Source organism: Coffea eugenioides, chromosome 4 (genome assembly GCF_003713205.1).
Source record: "Coffea eugenioides isolate CCC68of chromosome 4, Ceug_1.0, whole genome shotgun sequence".
NCBI lineage: Eukaryota > Viridiplantae > Streptophyta > Magnoliopsida > Gentianales > Rubiaceae > Coffea > Coffea eugenioides.
This window is the reverse complement of record NC_040038.1, coordinates 10,955,855-10,968,362: the sequence shown is the minus strand read 5'-3', so window position 1 is coordinate 10,968,362 and position 12,508 is coordinate 10,955,855. Positions and strand designations below refer to the sequence as shown.

Below are 12,508 nucleotides of genomic sequence, written 5' to 3'. Positions count from 1 at the left end.
AACCATCCTGATCCTACTTCTGTAGCAGGAAACGACCATGCTTCGGGTTTTGTTGCTGGTGGATCTGCTCAATTGCATGGTGCTGCCCAGACAAGTGCCTCATCCTGGTCTTCAGCATCAATGATATTTCCACCAGCCCAAGGCATGCCTTCAAATGCTGAATGGAATGGGTATCAGGTAGTTTGTTTCTGACATCACTTCTCTATTTTACACTGCATTTGTCTGCTTGATGACATTTATTGTAAGATTCATTTGTTGAATGTCCATCTGATGTTCAAATTGTGGGTGGTATCTGACAGATGGTGTTATCTTTGCTTGTTGAACACCATATATGAATTTCATCTGATAAATTAGATGTCACTGATGCATTTGAAAATCTTGCCGTCTCTGTCTCCAATTTGTGCTTGTCAATGTGTAAGGTTTAACATATGAGGTAATAGTGTAGTGAACAAGTGCATTCTTAGTTATAATTGAGATGAAGAAACTAATTCTTATCTTTTTGTGCCACGGCGGACAATCTTTTTACTCACCTTTACTGTGATGAAGATCTTCAGAGGCTGTGTTTTTTTTTTTTCAGGACTTTGAAGTTAATTGAAGTTAACAATGATTGTTGTTCTCTGTATCTCTTTTGAAAATTGACAATAGGCTCTCATTCCCATGTTAATACCACTGCATACAAATTTATCTTTAACTGCTTTGTTGTTCCTTTTTTTTTTATGGTATGCATGCATATGCGAGAAATAGTGCTATTGAAGTGGATTTACTCCTAATGTATCATGATCTCTTATAAAAAATGTTCCCATGGCATGAAAAGAGAAATCCATCCTTAAATAAAAGGGTTTGCAGAAACATTTCAAACAATTAGGGATCAATGTGGAGAGAGGTAAGAGAAAATTATTGAGCTCAATTTGCAGAGAGGAAATAAATCTCAATTTTTGTTTGAAACACTATGAAACCTCAGATTATGAACATGCAACCAACAAAAAAATAAATAAATACATAAAACAGAGAGAGAAAACAGTCAATAGATTCATGACTTTCATTATGTAGTTGGTAAGGTGAAGGTGTTAATTATTGCATGGAGAAGTATTTCCATTGTAAATATAAGCTGCTGTATGCTTGTTACTGCCTATGAAGCTCCAAGGTTTTTATATTTAGTTTTAGCTCTCTGGCACCATTGTTCTTGTGTAGCAAATAACAGATGTATCAGCAATTTTTTCCTTGAAAGTTGGTGTTCTTGACTCACTGAAACTTGTATAATGGTCTGCTTTGTATGATTGTTTCCTTTCCATTGACTAAGGCTACGGTCTACCCAACATCGGAGAGGAGTTTACCCACACCTCCAGCATTTGCAATGAACAACCCAGTATCTGAGACCAATTTCTATGCACCGCTCCAACAGCAAATGCCAGTTGATGAATATCCTCAGCGACCTGGTCAGCCTGACTGCAGTTATTTCTTGAAAACTGGAGACTGTAAATACAAAGCTAATTGCAGATTTAACCATCCTAAGTTTCAAAGTTCCAAGTCAACATCATGTGCTCTTAGCGATAAGGGTTTGCCTCTGAGACCTGTAAGTCGTAGGACAAGCAAAATAATGATACAACTTACAGATTCTCCCTTAATAATGTGAGGTCTAAATTATATTCTTTTAAATTAAGCATAAACAAGAGGATTAATTGCTTACTTCCTGTAATAATGTCCATGCTTGGTTTTCTTTCTTTTTTTTCTTAGATTAATCCTCCTCCAGCATTATTTGGAGGGTTGTTTTAACTTTCTTGCAAGGATGTCTCTTGATATGAATTATGTTTGGAATAGATGTGGTTTCCATCTGATCCTTCTACTGTTTTTCCCTTGTGATTTAGGATCAATCAATCTGCTCGTTTTACAACCGTTATGGCATTTGCAAGTTTGGTCCTGCTTGCAAGTTTGACCATCCAGAAAATTGGGGCAAATCAGTAGCTTCTGGTGGAGTTAGAATGGCGAGAAATGAAATGGAAGCAGGTTTCTCTTAAATCAGCATGTTGACAAATCTCTGTTGTCAAGTACATGTAATATCTAGGATCAAACTCTGTCCCTGGATTTTGGATTCTTTTAGGCCTTGGAAACTTATTTCCTTTTAAACTCAACTGTATACAGCTTCAGGAGGATGTTAGGATGTTTCTTTTTTGTTGTTAAATTATTAAAGCGCAAGCTAAATAGGATATGTAAAATATCTTTTTATAGTAAGTGTAGCAACAAATTTACTTGAATCTGCTGCTTATCTATAACTTCATTTACATCTCAGTGTATTTGTGTGTGCGCATAAACTGTAGTTGTGGTCATAAAGAAGTGCTCTATAGTGTAGCAACCAATTTACTTTAATCTGCTGCTTATCTATAAACTTCATTTACATCTGAGCGTATTTGTGTGCGCGCACTCTTGTGGTCATAAAGAAGTGCTCTATGGTTACAGACTTGGCAGCAATGGTCACTGGTAATGATCATATATGAGAAGGGAATTGTGCTGGCTTTGTACCTTTATCTCCGATCTTAAAGTTGAAGAGACCTTAATATTATGGCCGATACTATTGCAGAGGTAGTCTTGGTGTTTATAGTCGTGGGGTTTGTGGACTTGGTGTCAAGGATGAGGGCTCAGCTGTTATGGGACAGCCGGATCGGGCACAGTTCTGAACCTTTAATAGCAGTTGCACGGTTGCAGTGCTTGTGTTTCACCTCAATAAATTCTCTCAGAAGTGAGAAGGGGTTTTCTGGATGGCATTAATTATAGTAAAGACATCTGAGATTCAGTGGGTTGCTTTAAGAGGCGACGTTGTCTGTGCAGCAGAAGAATTAGTTGCCGGATGACTAAAACCTCCCTCCTTGCTGCAGGAGAAAGATTTGGTGGGTAGAATGTGAAGATGAACCATGAGCTTTGGCAAATTCAAAGACTCCTGCACTGCTCAAAACCCTGCTGAGTTCTTCGTTGAGTGCCTCAGATATTCTAATTATAATTTGTTCACTTGCTTTGCTCCAATGGCACCAAGATTGAGAGTACAATCACGTTGAAATAATTCTCACTTGTTCAGAACATCAAATGTGCAGCGCCTCGTCTTTGAGCTTTAATAGCTAACTGTAAGACTTGCTGGTAGGGAATTCAAGTCCGATTTCGACAAACATTTGGAGGAGGGAAAAAAAAGAGGGGCGGGGAGGGGGGGGGGGGGGACATTTGTGCAGATTTCTTAGCAAATTTAGGTGTCGAATCCAGAACACCTTTGAATTTTTGGCAGTTAATCACCCGTTGGATTAGGTCCTTTGATTTTTGCAGACATTTTAGGGGTAACTGGGAGAGACCCAGTTAACTTGTTCTTGCAAATATTTCACACTCCATTCTCTACCCCCCCCCAAAAAAAAGGATAGAAGAAATGAACTCAGCAGCATTGCAGGAACACAGCATCATTGGAGTTTGTTTCTTGAGTCTGGAGTAATTGGAAATCAGGTATTCAAGAACAATAAAGCTAAAGCACCATATACCTTACTTTCCAGCTGCATTTTGATCGCACAAAATTGAGTAGTTGTGAACAAAGCGTGTGAGGAATAGTACTGCCTGTTGATTAGTTTGATCTGTAACATGCAAGCCAAAAAGGTTATCTTTAGATCCTAAACTAAATGTGATATAATTATATGGTTTATACCCTTCAACAACAAATAACAAGCAGAAGAATATGACGATATTGAGGTTTTGCTTACTGTATCACCGAATTACAACCACAGGTGCAGAAGAATGCCTGAAACCAAAGGTAGTATAATCAAACAATGCGTATAAATCATCGAATCTTTCATCACAATCTCTCTCTTCAATTAATCCAAAACAAGAATGAAATCAATCAGGTTCCCAAAAACTCTTCTCTGTTGTATTCTTCTTCTTCTGTAAGTCCTCTATATTATTAACTTTTCCGAGACGAGTATTGCGAAAATCAGCACCAAGAGTGTGAGAGTCAGGTCCAAAGAAGGCTAAAGAGAGAAAAACCAAGCATTGAAGCCTGAGTTTTCTTGGCAATCTATCATTTATGTTAACCTAGTAGCAAGGCCATGCAGTGCAAGGGATTTGAATACTCTAAGGGTCCGTTTGCTAGGACTGAAAATATTGGATAACGGGACGTATTGCATTTGGGAAAAAGAAATGAAGATACAGAAAGATATGTTCAACTTATAGAGAAAATGAATAAGTATTCAAATGGTTTCAGCTTGGCTGATATGTTTCCCTCTGCCAAATTACTACAAGTCATGAGTATCATGCGTTATAAGCTGGAGCTTGTGCAAAAACAGGGTGATGAAATGCATGAAAAGATTTTGATGCAGCATAAAGAGAAGCACAGAGAGGGAAAACAGGAAAGTGGAGAAGCATATGAGGATCATGTTGATGTGCTTCTTAAAATTCAACAACGTGGGGACTTTGAACCTCAATTGACCGACACGAACAGCAAAGCCGTAATCTTTGCGAGTGAAGTACAAACTCAAAATCTCTTTTTTCCTTCCTAGCTAGTATATAGGAAGGAGATAATTTTTAATCTAAGGATTATTCTTGCACTGCATTATTGTATGGGGCGATTTCAGAAACCTCCCTTGAGGTTTCCGGCAATTTCAAGGAGCTTCCCTCAAGTTTCAAAATTACACATGCCTCACTCACTTTTTAGGTTTACATAACAATATTGGCCCAATGACATGTACTTTTTACAAAAAAAGAATAAAATTTTTAATCTTTAACTTCTTGCACATAGCAAACCAACAAAGCAAACACAGTCCAACGACTCCAACTCACCTCAAAACCTACTAATTGTTAATTATTGCCTAATGTAGCCCACCACTACCATCACCATTGCTCTAACATTCTTAAAAATAGAGATTAAATTCTATGTTCATACTAAAATTACAATCAATAAGTGGACATAAATTTTTTAAATTACACATTGCACATTTTTAAATCACAATCAATAAGACAACTATAAATGTCATCACACATTTCTTAAATTTCGGTTAGAGTCTTAATTTTTATGTTTTGTCAAGTAGGTCTAATTTATGGATTTAATTTAAAGTCATCAAATGTTCATCTACAATTTAACAACATGATAATAGATATTTTATAGGTTTTTTTTTATGTTGCTATATTATATGAATAATTAAAATGTAGGTATGTTGCATCTGTGGTTTTTTAGAGTGGGCAATTTCTGAATTGATTAAACCCCCAGAAGTCATCAAAAGGGCACAAGATGAGGTAAGAAATGTCTTTGATCAGGAGAAAGAAAACGTAGATGAATAAGGCCTTCATGAGCTAAAGTACTTGCATGCAATCATCAAAAAAACCTTGAGATTACACCCTAGTAGTAGTGTTCCATTAGCAGTTTCAAAAGAATGTGGCGAGCAATGTAAAATCAATACCAGCCAAGGCTAGAGCAATCACTAATCTTTGGGCAATTGGAAGGGACCCCAGGCACAGGGTTGAGGCTGAGAAACTTAATCCAGGGCGGTTTATTGACTCTAAAATAGATTATAAGGAAACCATGCATTTTGAACATATCCCATTTGGTGCTGGAAGAAGAAGGATCTGTCCTGGAATATCATTTGCTCTACAAAGCATTGAGTTTATGCTTGCACAATTGTTGTTCCATTTTGATTTGAAGCTGCCTGGTGAACTGAACCAAGAAGAACTGGACATGACTGAGAAATTTGGGGTGACAATGAGGCGGAAACAAATGATCTGATCTCGGTTCCAATTCCTTACAGTCGCTCCTGCTTGAGAATGGATAATTAGACTATTATTTTTATGTTTATCATGCTTTGTGTGAGGGCACATTTTGGTTCATAATCAGGAAGGTTATAGGTTTATAGCTGCTAATGCAGCATTCCACTGCTAGATTCTTGTGATGTTTGCTAATGGCACTGGAATTCAAAAGATAATCAATTTCTGTTCTAGATTCTTTTTCTTTTCTTTTTCCAGTATTTGTGTTTTTCTTTTTCTTTTTTTTTCCCTTTTGTTATTTGATTGCGTTCTTGCTTAGATCTCAATTCACAATTTATGATATGATACAAATCTCCTCTTTAAATATGGGGTAAAAATGATCCTTCACGTGAATAACTGTGATGATACTATAAATTTTTTTTTTTTTTTTAAATATCTGTGATGATACTTGCATAAACCTAGAGATGCTAGAGAGACAAGTAATTAACAATTACCAACGTTGTTAAATATTTCCCGTGTCCCATCTTGGATTGAAAGATACTGGAAATTAAGAAATCTTCTAGAATCAAAACACATTTTATAATGTGTTGTATATCTTTGCCAAATCGAATGGCTCCAAAAGTTTAGTCAATTTATAAAAACAAAATGGTGTAGAGTTACAAACCCATTGAGAAATTATATGTATATGGTTACTTGCTCCCAACTTGTATGTACATATGGTTGTTTGCTCCCAGACTAAAATCTTTGATCTGTCCGACTTTGGTTGATTCAAAGGAGAATTAGAATGTCCCGTTATAATTGGTTGAAAGGAGAATTATAATGGAGGAAAATATCAAAGATTGCTGATGCGGAAACTTTGAGAGTTACAAACATGTATAACCATTAATAGTATTCTAAATTAATCTCTTAAATAGAACTTTCATATGATTAAGTTAAATTTTAAAAAACTCATAAGTTGTTTACTTAAATAGTTGAAATTAACAATTCAAATTATTAAGTTAAATTTTAAAAAAATCATAAATTGAAAGCAAGATTAGCAATTCAAACAACTACCTTTCTTCTTCTTACCACTGAATTAGTATAGAAATTTTTAGTAAAAAATCTAAACTAAATTTCAAATAAAATGAGTTTGATTACCTGTTAATACTGCTATTTGAAGATCAGATGTGAAATGAGGAGAGAAACCAAAGGTAAACACCTCTCTTTATATAGACCAGCTTATGAAAATGGCGGGGTTGAAAGGGGTTGACAGCGTGAATAGGGTCTCTATATGCATATATTGTTACGTGGGTCCTTTAATTTGAAGTAGAGTGAAATATATCAATTTATTAAAGTTCTATTCTTTTTCTTTTTCTTTGCAAACCCCGTAAATGGGTTGTTGAAGTCCTACTCTGCAAGTTTTTTGGTTTGAACCAAACAAAAATGTTGAAAAAATCCCTCACATTTAACCAAATGAATTTTTTCGGTTTTCGCTTTTAAATTGGTAACTTTACATCTTTTACAAATGTAAGATTTGGTCCCAACCTAAATTTTTAACCATTTTTTGCCTGAACCCATTACGTGACCAGTACATAATTTTTTTTTCTTGAGCAAAAAAGTTAGATCTCGATTGTAGTTTAACAAATAACCTAATTCGTATTATTTTTTATTCCTAAAATGTAGGAACTCACCTGAATCATATTTATTGTCCCATAAAAAATGAAATCTAGCCCAATTCATATTTATTTTTCCCACTACAAAAATACAATCTTGCTTTTTTGTACAAAAAACTACTATGTATAGGTCACATGGTGATTTCAGACTAAAAATGGTCAAAAAGTTAGGTTGGGATTAAATTTTGCCAATTTAAATTTTTAAGGAATACAAAATTAGCATCTTTAAAGTGAAGGATGAAAATTTTTGTTTAACAAAATGTAAGGGACGTTTTAAATATTTTTTCCAAAACAAAAATTTGTGCGGAATTGTAAGTGAAGGACAAAAAATTTTATTTGACAAAATGTGAGGGACGCTTCAAATGTTTTTCCTAAAAAAATTTAAGCAGAACTGTATAATGGAAAAATAAGCATTTGAATTATCACTTTTGGAATTGTGATACTCTAATTAGGACAAAGCAATGTGTTAATTGTTAAATGTCCATGAGCACATTAGGCGAAAAGAATAAACAATAAAAAATTTATGTAGGATAATTAGGGATACCAATTTCATGGTCTACAAATTTGTATGTGAGGTATCTTCAATCTTAAATACACGATATGTATCCCGAAAAGATGACAAACCATGAAAGAATTTTGCTGTAGTCAATTTAACAATGTTGATCAATTACATTTTCAACATAAGTAGATAACGTCCCACCAGCATTCAGCCAAAACTTTCGTCGTCCTCTCACGTGCTCGGCACGTGGATTGGAAGCATTCAGTCTTTCGCGCCTTGCGCGTTAGCTTCCCACCTGGCCTCGCTGCCAGTATCCCATGTGCTCCCGCTGCCTTCTCTCTTCCCGCTGCCTTCTCTTTGCAGCTGCTCTCTCTCTCTTTCTTCTGTCATTCTTTTTCCTCTTTTCTCTTTCTCTTCTTTCCACAACAATATGTTGCTCTGTCACCTATCCGCGTGCTCTCCAGACTGGTACAAAGCTTTGTTGCGGTGTGGTATTCCGTTCTGCCAATTCTAGGACTTCTGGTACAAAGCTCATTCTACACCAAACCACATTGTCTCCCTCACCTCTATAAGCTCCTTCTACACCTAACATCACAAGTTCTCCTTCTCCCATCAGCCCTGGGATTCTAGGACTTTGAATCCCACCGCAAGATCCTCGCCGTCATCGGCATTTGCCCTTCCTCCCTAGATCTCCGCCCCCTCGCCCTTCATCTCCTCATATTCTGTTCGTTCTCTCTTCCTCTGCCACTATATCGTCTCCCTGTCCTCTATCAACTCGTCCTACACCCACCATCACAAGTTTCCCTTCTCCCACCAGCCCTGAGATTCCTCCTCCGCCTCTCTCAATTTCAGGTTCATCGTTGCCCTTCCCAGGATCTCCACTCCCTCGCCTTCATTTTTATTTTTAAATTTTTGCTCCTCTTTTTTTTTTGTTTTTGCAGGTGAAATATCAATATCAAGCAGTATTTCGCTGTCTATATGCGAAGACGTCTTTGCTTTTTTGTGATGTTATATCTTGAAATTCTAGGGCTTAATAGCTGGTCATTTAGTGGTTTTTTGGTATCTTGGCTGGTTGTATTTTTTTTTATTTTTCAAGGGATTTTTCTTTTCTCTTCTCTTCTTGTATCTCTGCATCTGAATATGCCTTTGTTTTTTTGTGATGTTTTGGTTTGGTGTTTCAAAATATCTTCAAATTCTAGGGTATGAAGAACTGGTGATTTAGTGATTTTCCCCCTTGGCTGGTTGTATTTTTTGCTTATTCAGAGGATTTTTTTGAAAAACTGGTGGTTTGGTGTTTCTTTTCCACCCCTTTTGCTTCAAGTTTATTCCTCTTCTTCGTTTGCAAGGGACTGTGAGTCTGAGTGTTGATAAACATTTTAGTTTCCCTTACGTTATAACTCTGCATGTGTGGTTTTTTTTTTTTTGATTGGGGCTGTACTAGCCATTTCTGAAAGTATGACACAACGTGCTAATATTTTGGCTTCAATTGGATTTCTGTTATTCGCATGCCTGTGAGTTCATTGTAAGAAGATTTTATTCGAGTCGATATCCTCTGCTCGTGATATTGCATATTTGAATAAGAAAGTAGGGTGTCTTCATTAGGGTGCTCCTGTTAAATTACAACTTCGAATCTTTCATGGGTCCGTATATGATCTATCAATGATGAAAACAGCATTGCCTGTGGCATGAGCCATAGAGTATGTACAAATTGCAAGTTTGTTGTCTCTAATAGTGATCACATTCAAATAGTTGAATGCTGAGTAGTTAGAAAGTCTTTTTAATAATGCTGTACAATTGCACTACTAAGACTGTGGAAGTTTATATACTCTTTAAGTATGCGCCTTCAAAATGCTTAACGTTACCTATTTTCAGGATTAACAAAGATATGACCCACGAAACCTGAAGCCCTCAGAAGTCATTTAATTGAGGTTGGTTTTGTTTCGTTTTCTTCTCTTTTTTTAAATCTTAGTTCTTTTTTGGACCTTCATTTCCCTACCTGTAAAGTATCTCAAGTTTTATTTGCTTTTTGGATGGATGCATGCTTAAGTTGTCACTTAGGATTCAGTCCAATGGAGTTGTTTCAACTCTTTTTGCAGACTGATATGCATGTTAGAGACAAAATACTGTTGTTGTTTGACTCTTGGCAAGTGGCCCTGGAGGAAAATATTCCCAGGATTACTGGGGGTATGAGGACTTAAGGGTAAGTCAAATTTTGCATTACAGCTGACTGTTTGCTTAGGAATCTATGGGCTTATATGTTGGTTTATAAAGCTTCTATTATTGCTTGATTCCATTAGTTTTTGAATGCTTTTATTATCTGAATTTTATTTTGGTGATAGCTATTTTATATGCTGAATTGTGTTGCTTCGGTTTTGTCATATTTCCTTCAGAATTTTTTCTGATACACCCTCAACTCAAAAGTAATAGAATTTATTAAAGATAAACTGGATTTGTGGAATAACAATTTATTAAATTAAGAAAGAGCAAGTTGTATAGTTTATGTATAAAGAACAATTAAAAAAAATAAAAATGAGAAAACAATGTAAGCATGATGTTACATTGTAGACTATAGCAGGCCTTGAAGGCACTCTAATGAAGCTGACAAATGACTTCTTTTCAGCAATACCCCATTAATTGCATAATGTTCTATGAATGTTGTTTATTGCCTAACTTGGCATAAGCCACTTTGCAGCCACGTTGATTATTACATGTTATCTGTGATTCTGCATGTATTAGTGTTCGAGTGTGGGCTTTCCCAAGTGTTCATTAGATACTGCTCCTATATTTACACTGCCTATGATGCATCCAACACCATGACATCAACAGCCTGGTTATGGAATGCCAAGTAATTCCTCTACTAGGCTTGATGCAGCCATGGCTGCAGAAATGGAAAATTTAAGGTTAATATTACCTTTGAAATTTTTACACAATATTCCTAAATCTTGTGTTCTATATCTGATACGTTTTACTTTATCTTTTTTGGTTAGCTTATAGTTTGACTTTGGATTATTTTTGTGGTTATAGTTTGTCAAGCATAGAGTCTATGTGCGATGTTCTGGATCTCTTAGCTGACATGCTTCAAGTTGTCAATCCAAGTGATTGCTCGGTAGAAACTCTTGATTCTGTTCATGGTTCCAAAATTTTCTAAAAATTTCCTCACATTTACTTCTCTGTAGCCTGTAAAAGATGAAGTTATAGTTATCTTGTTGAGCAATGTCATTCCAACTAGAAGAAATTGATGCAGATGTTGACTATTACAGGGTCTCTCTCTCTCTCTCTCTCTCTCTACATTTCAATGGATCACTTGTTTATACATTGCTTTGATACTAAAAGTTCAAGCATGCTTGTTGGTATGCAGGTTAGATCGTGTCGTACTGAAAATATAGGAGAAATATTTGCCTTGAAGAAATTAAGGAAGTCAGATATGCTCAGGCAGGGACAGGTGAGACCTTGCTAATTTAAAACACAGTAAACATATTTGGTTGTTTTCCTTCTAGATTTTATGGTATCTACCTCATAATTGCAGCTGGGTTAATATTAGGAGTTATTAAGATTTTAAGAGCCACGTTCATGACTCTTAATTGTGAAAGAAAATTATCCAAACATAAATGCAAAAGCCAAGGTTATAAGAAGAGAATAGTAGTTACAAAATTGATATAGTAATAGGGAAAATTTATGTATTTGATTGGCCAAATGAAAATTCTGAATGCAATAGCTATATGCATGGAAGAAGGGAAAAAGATGATAAAATTCTTGACTTCCATATTCTAAAAATGTATACCAAGCATGAGTACCTGTGTCCTTGCTAATTTTTTCACTCCATTCCAGGTTGAGCATGTTCGCTTTGAGAGGAATTTGCTTGTAGAGGTTGACAGTCAGTGTATAGTGAAACTTTTTTATTCTTTCCAAGATTCAAATTTTTTGTACCTTATCATGGAATATTTAGCTGGTGTGGACATCATGACCTTGCTGATGAGAGAGGATATTCTTTCTGAAGATGTTGCCAGATTCTACATTGCTGAAAGTATTCTTGTTATACATTCGATTCATTAACATAATTATGTACATAGGTACCAATACATGTGATTGCAGTGAACTACCTTGTGTATTGGAGAGTATTCCTTCTCTCCAATTTCATACTACCTTGTGTATTGGAGAGTGTAGCGTCTCTTTTTGAATATGTGGGTACACATGACTATTCCTCAAATCAATTTTGAAACAAATACTTGGACTGCATAGGTAGTGCCCTTTCCTCAGACTTCAAGTGCCAAACTGTCTATATGTTAACTGTTTAAGGTCTGATGGCGTCCAAATTAAGTGGAATTTTTCTTAATTACTTGTGAGTTTTATAGCATGACTTGATGTATCATGCCCAGTAGCTTCACCATAATTGAAGTCCTTTTCTACTTTTTGCTTAATTTGGTATTACAAAGGTATTATTGATGCTGCAATGAGTTGAAAATATTTTGATGCTCATATTTAAACTCTGGAGTTACGGATTTGTGTTGAATATCTTAACGTAGTGGAGACATGCTTGAAAATGAACTTATTTTTGTTCTTATTTAGATTTCTGTGCATAATACACGTCTGCAATTTGATATTTACTTGAACACTAATTCGTTTGGGGATATAAAACGAA

General features: G+C 35.7%; 3 protein-coding genes across 8 annotated transcripts; all 3 read left to right on the top strand.

Annotated features, from left to right (window-relative positions):
• The first annotated feature begins 6 nt into the window (after positions 1-6).
• On the top strand, positions 7-2,279 carry LOC113768179 (zinc finger CCCH domain-containing protein 13-like). The gene is made up of 3 exons (XM_027312436.1): positions 7-177; positions 1,301-1,573; positions 1,866-2,279. The coding sequence occupies exons 1-3, from the start codon at positions 121-123 to the stop codon at positions 2,013-2,015; spliced, it is 480 nt and encodes a 159-aa protein (XP_027168237.1). The 5' UTR covers positions 7-120; the 3' UTR covers positions 2,016-2,279.
• Positions 2,280-4,199: 1,920 nt separating this feature from the next.
• Positions 4,200-5,740, top strand: LOC113769006 (tabersonine 16-hydroxylase 1-like). Its single transcript, XM_027313496.1, has 3 exons — positions 4,200-4,487; positions 5,170-5,253; positions 5,381-5,740. The coding sequence occupies exons 1-3, from the start codon at positions 4,200-4,202 to the stop codon at positions 5,738-5,740; spliced, it is 732 nt and encodes a 243-aa protein (XP_027169297.1).
• A 2,514-nt stretch (positions 5,741-8,254) lies between these two features.
• Positions 8,255-12,019, top strand: LOC113767580 (serine/threonine-protein kinase 38-like). 6 transcript variants are annotated; one of them, XR_003468028.1, is made up of 6 exons: positions 8,819-9,797; positions 9,966-10,069; positions 10,894-10,975; positions 11,046-11,130; positions 11,228-11,311; positions 11,698-11,905. XR_003468028.1 is itself a non-coding variant. In XM_027311727.1 (5 exons), exons 3-5 carry the CDS (start codon positions 11,083-11,085, stop codon positions 11,920-11,922), a joined length of 357 nt encoding a protein of 118 aa, XP_027167528.1. In that variant the 5' UTR covers positions 8,255-8,721; positions 9,742-9,797; positions 11,046-11,082; the 3' UTR covers positions 11,923-12,019. The 6 variants fall into 6 exon arrangements, 4 of the variants coding, with proteins under 4 accessions (XP_027167528.1, XP_027167526.1, XP_027167527.1 ...); XM_027311727.1 differs by lacking the exons at positions 9,966-10,069; positions 10,894-10,975 and adding an exon at positions 8,255-8,721 and having other exon boundaries at positions 9,742-9,797; positions 11,698-12,019; XM_027311725.1 differs by lacking the exon at positions 9,966-10,069 and adding an exon at positions 8,255-8,721 and having other exon boundaries at positions 9,742-9,797; positions 10,894-11,130; positions 11,698-12,019.
• Positions 12,020-12,508: the final 489 nt, after the last annotated feature.

Excerpts from the sequence above, each read along its gene's own strand:
- LOC113768179 (XM_027312436.1), top strand. The coding sequence starts at position 121 with ATGATATTTCCACCAGCCCAAGGCATGCCTTCAAATGCTGAATGGAAT. Across the intron at positions 178-1,300 it reads CTGAATGGAATGGGTATCAG|GCTACGGTCTACCCAACATC; the intron begins GTAGTTTGTTTC and ends CCATTGACTAAG. Across the intron at positions 1,574-1,865 it reads AGGGTTTGCCTCTGAGACCT|GATCAATCAATCTGCTCGTT; the intron begins GTAAGTCGTAGG and ends CTTGTGATTTAG.
- LOC113769006 (XM_027313496.1), top strand. The coding sequence starts at position 4,200 with ATGAATAAGTATTCAAATGGTTTCAGCTTGGCTGATATGTTTCCCTCT. Across the intron at positions 4,488-5,169 it reads CCGTAATCTTTGCGAGTGAA|GTATGTTGCATCTGTGGTTT; the intron begins GTACAAACTCAA and ends ATTAAAATGTAG. Across the intron at positions 5,254-5,380 it reads TCAAAAGGGCACAAGATGAG|TTTCAAAAGAATGTGGCGAG; the intron begins GTAAGAAATGTC and ends TTCCATTAGCAG.
- LOC113767580 (XM_027311727.1), top strand. The coding sequence starts at position 11,083 with ATGTCATTCCAACTAGAAGAAATTGATGCAGATGTTGACTATTACAGG. Across the intron at positions 11,131-11,227 it reads CAGATGTTGACTATTACAGG|GTTAGATCGTGTCGTACTGA; the intron begins GTCTCTCTCTCT and ends GTTGGTATGCAG. Across the intron at positions 11,312-11,697 it reads ATATGCTCAGGCAGGGACAG|GTTGAGCATGTTCGCTTTGA; the intron begins GTGAGACCTTGC and ends ACTCCATTCCAG.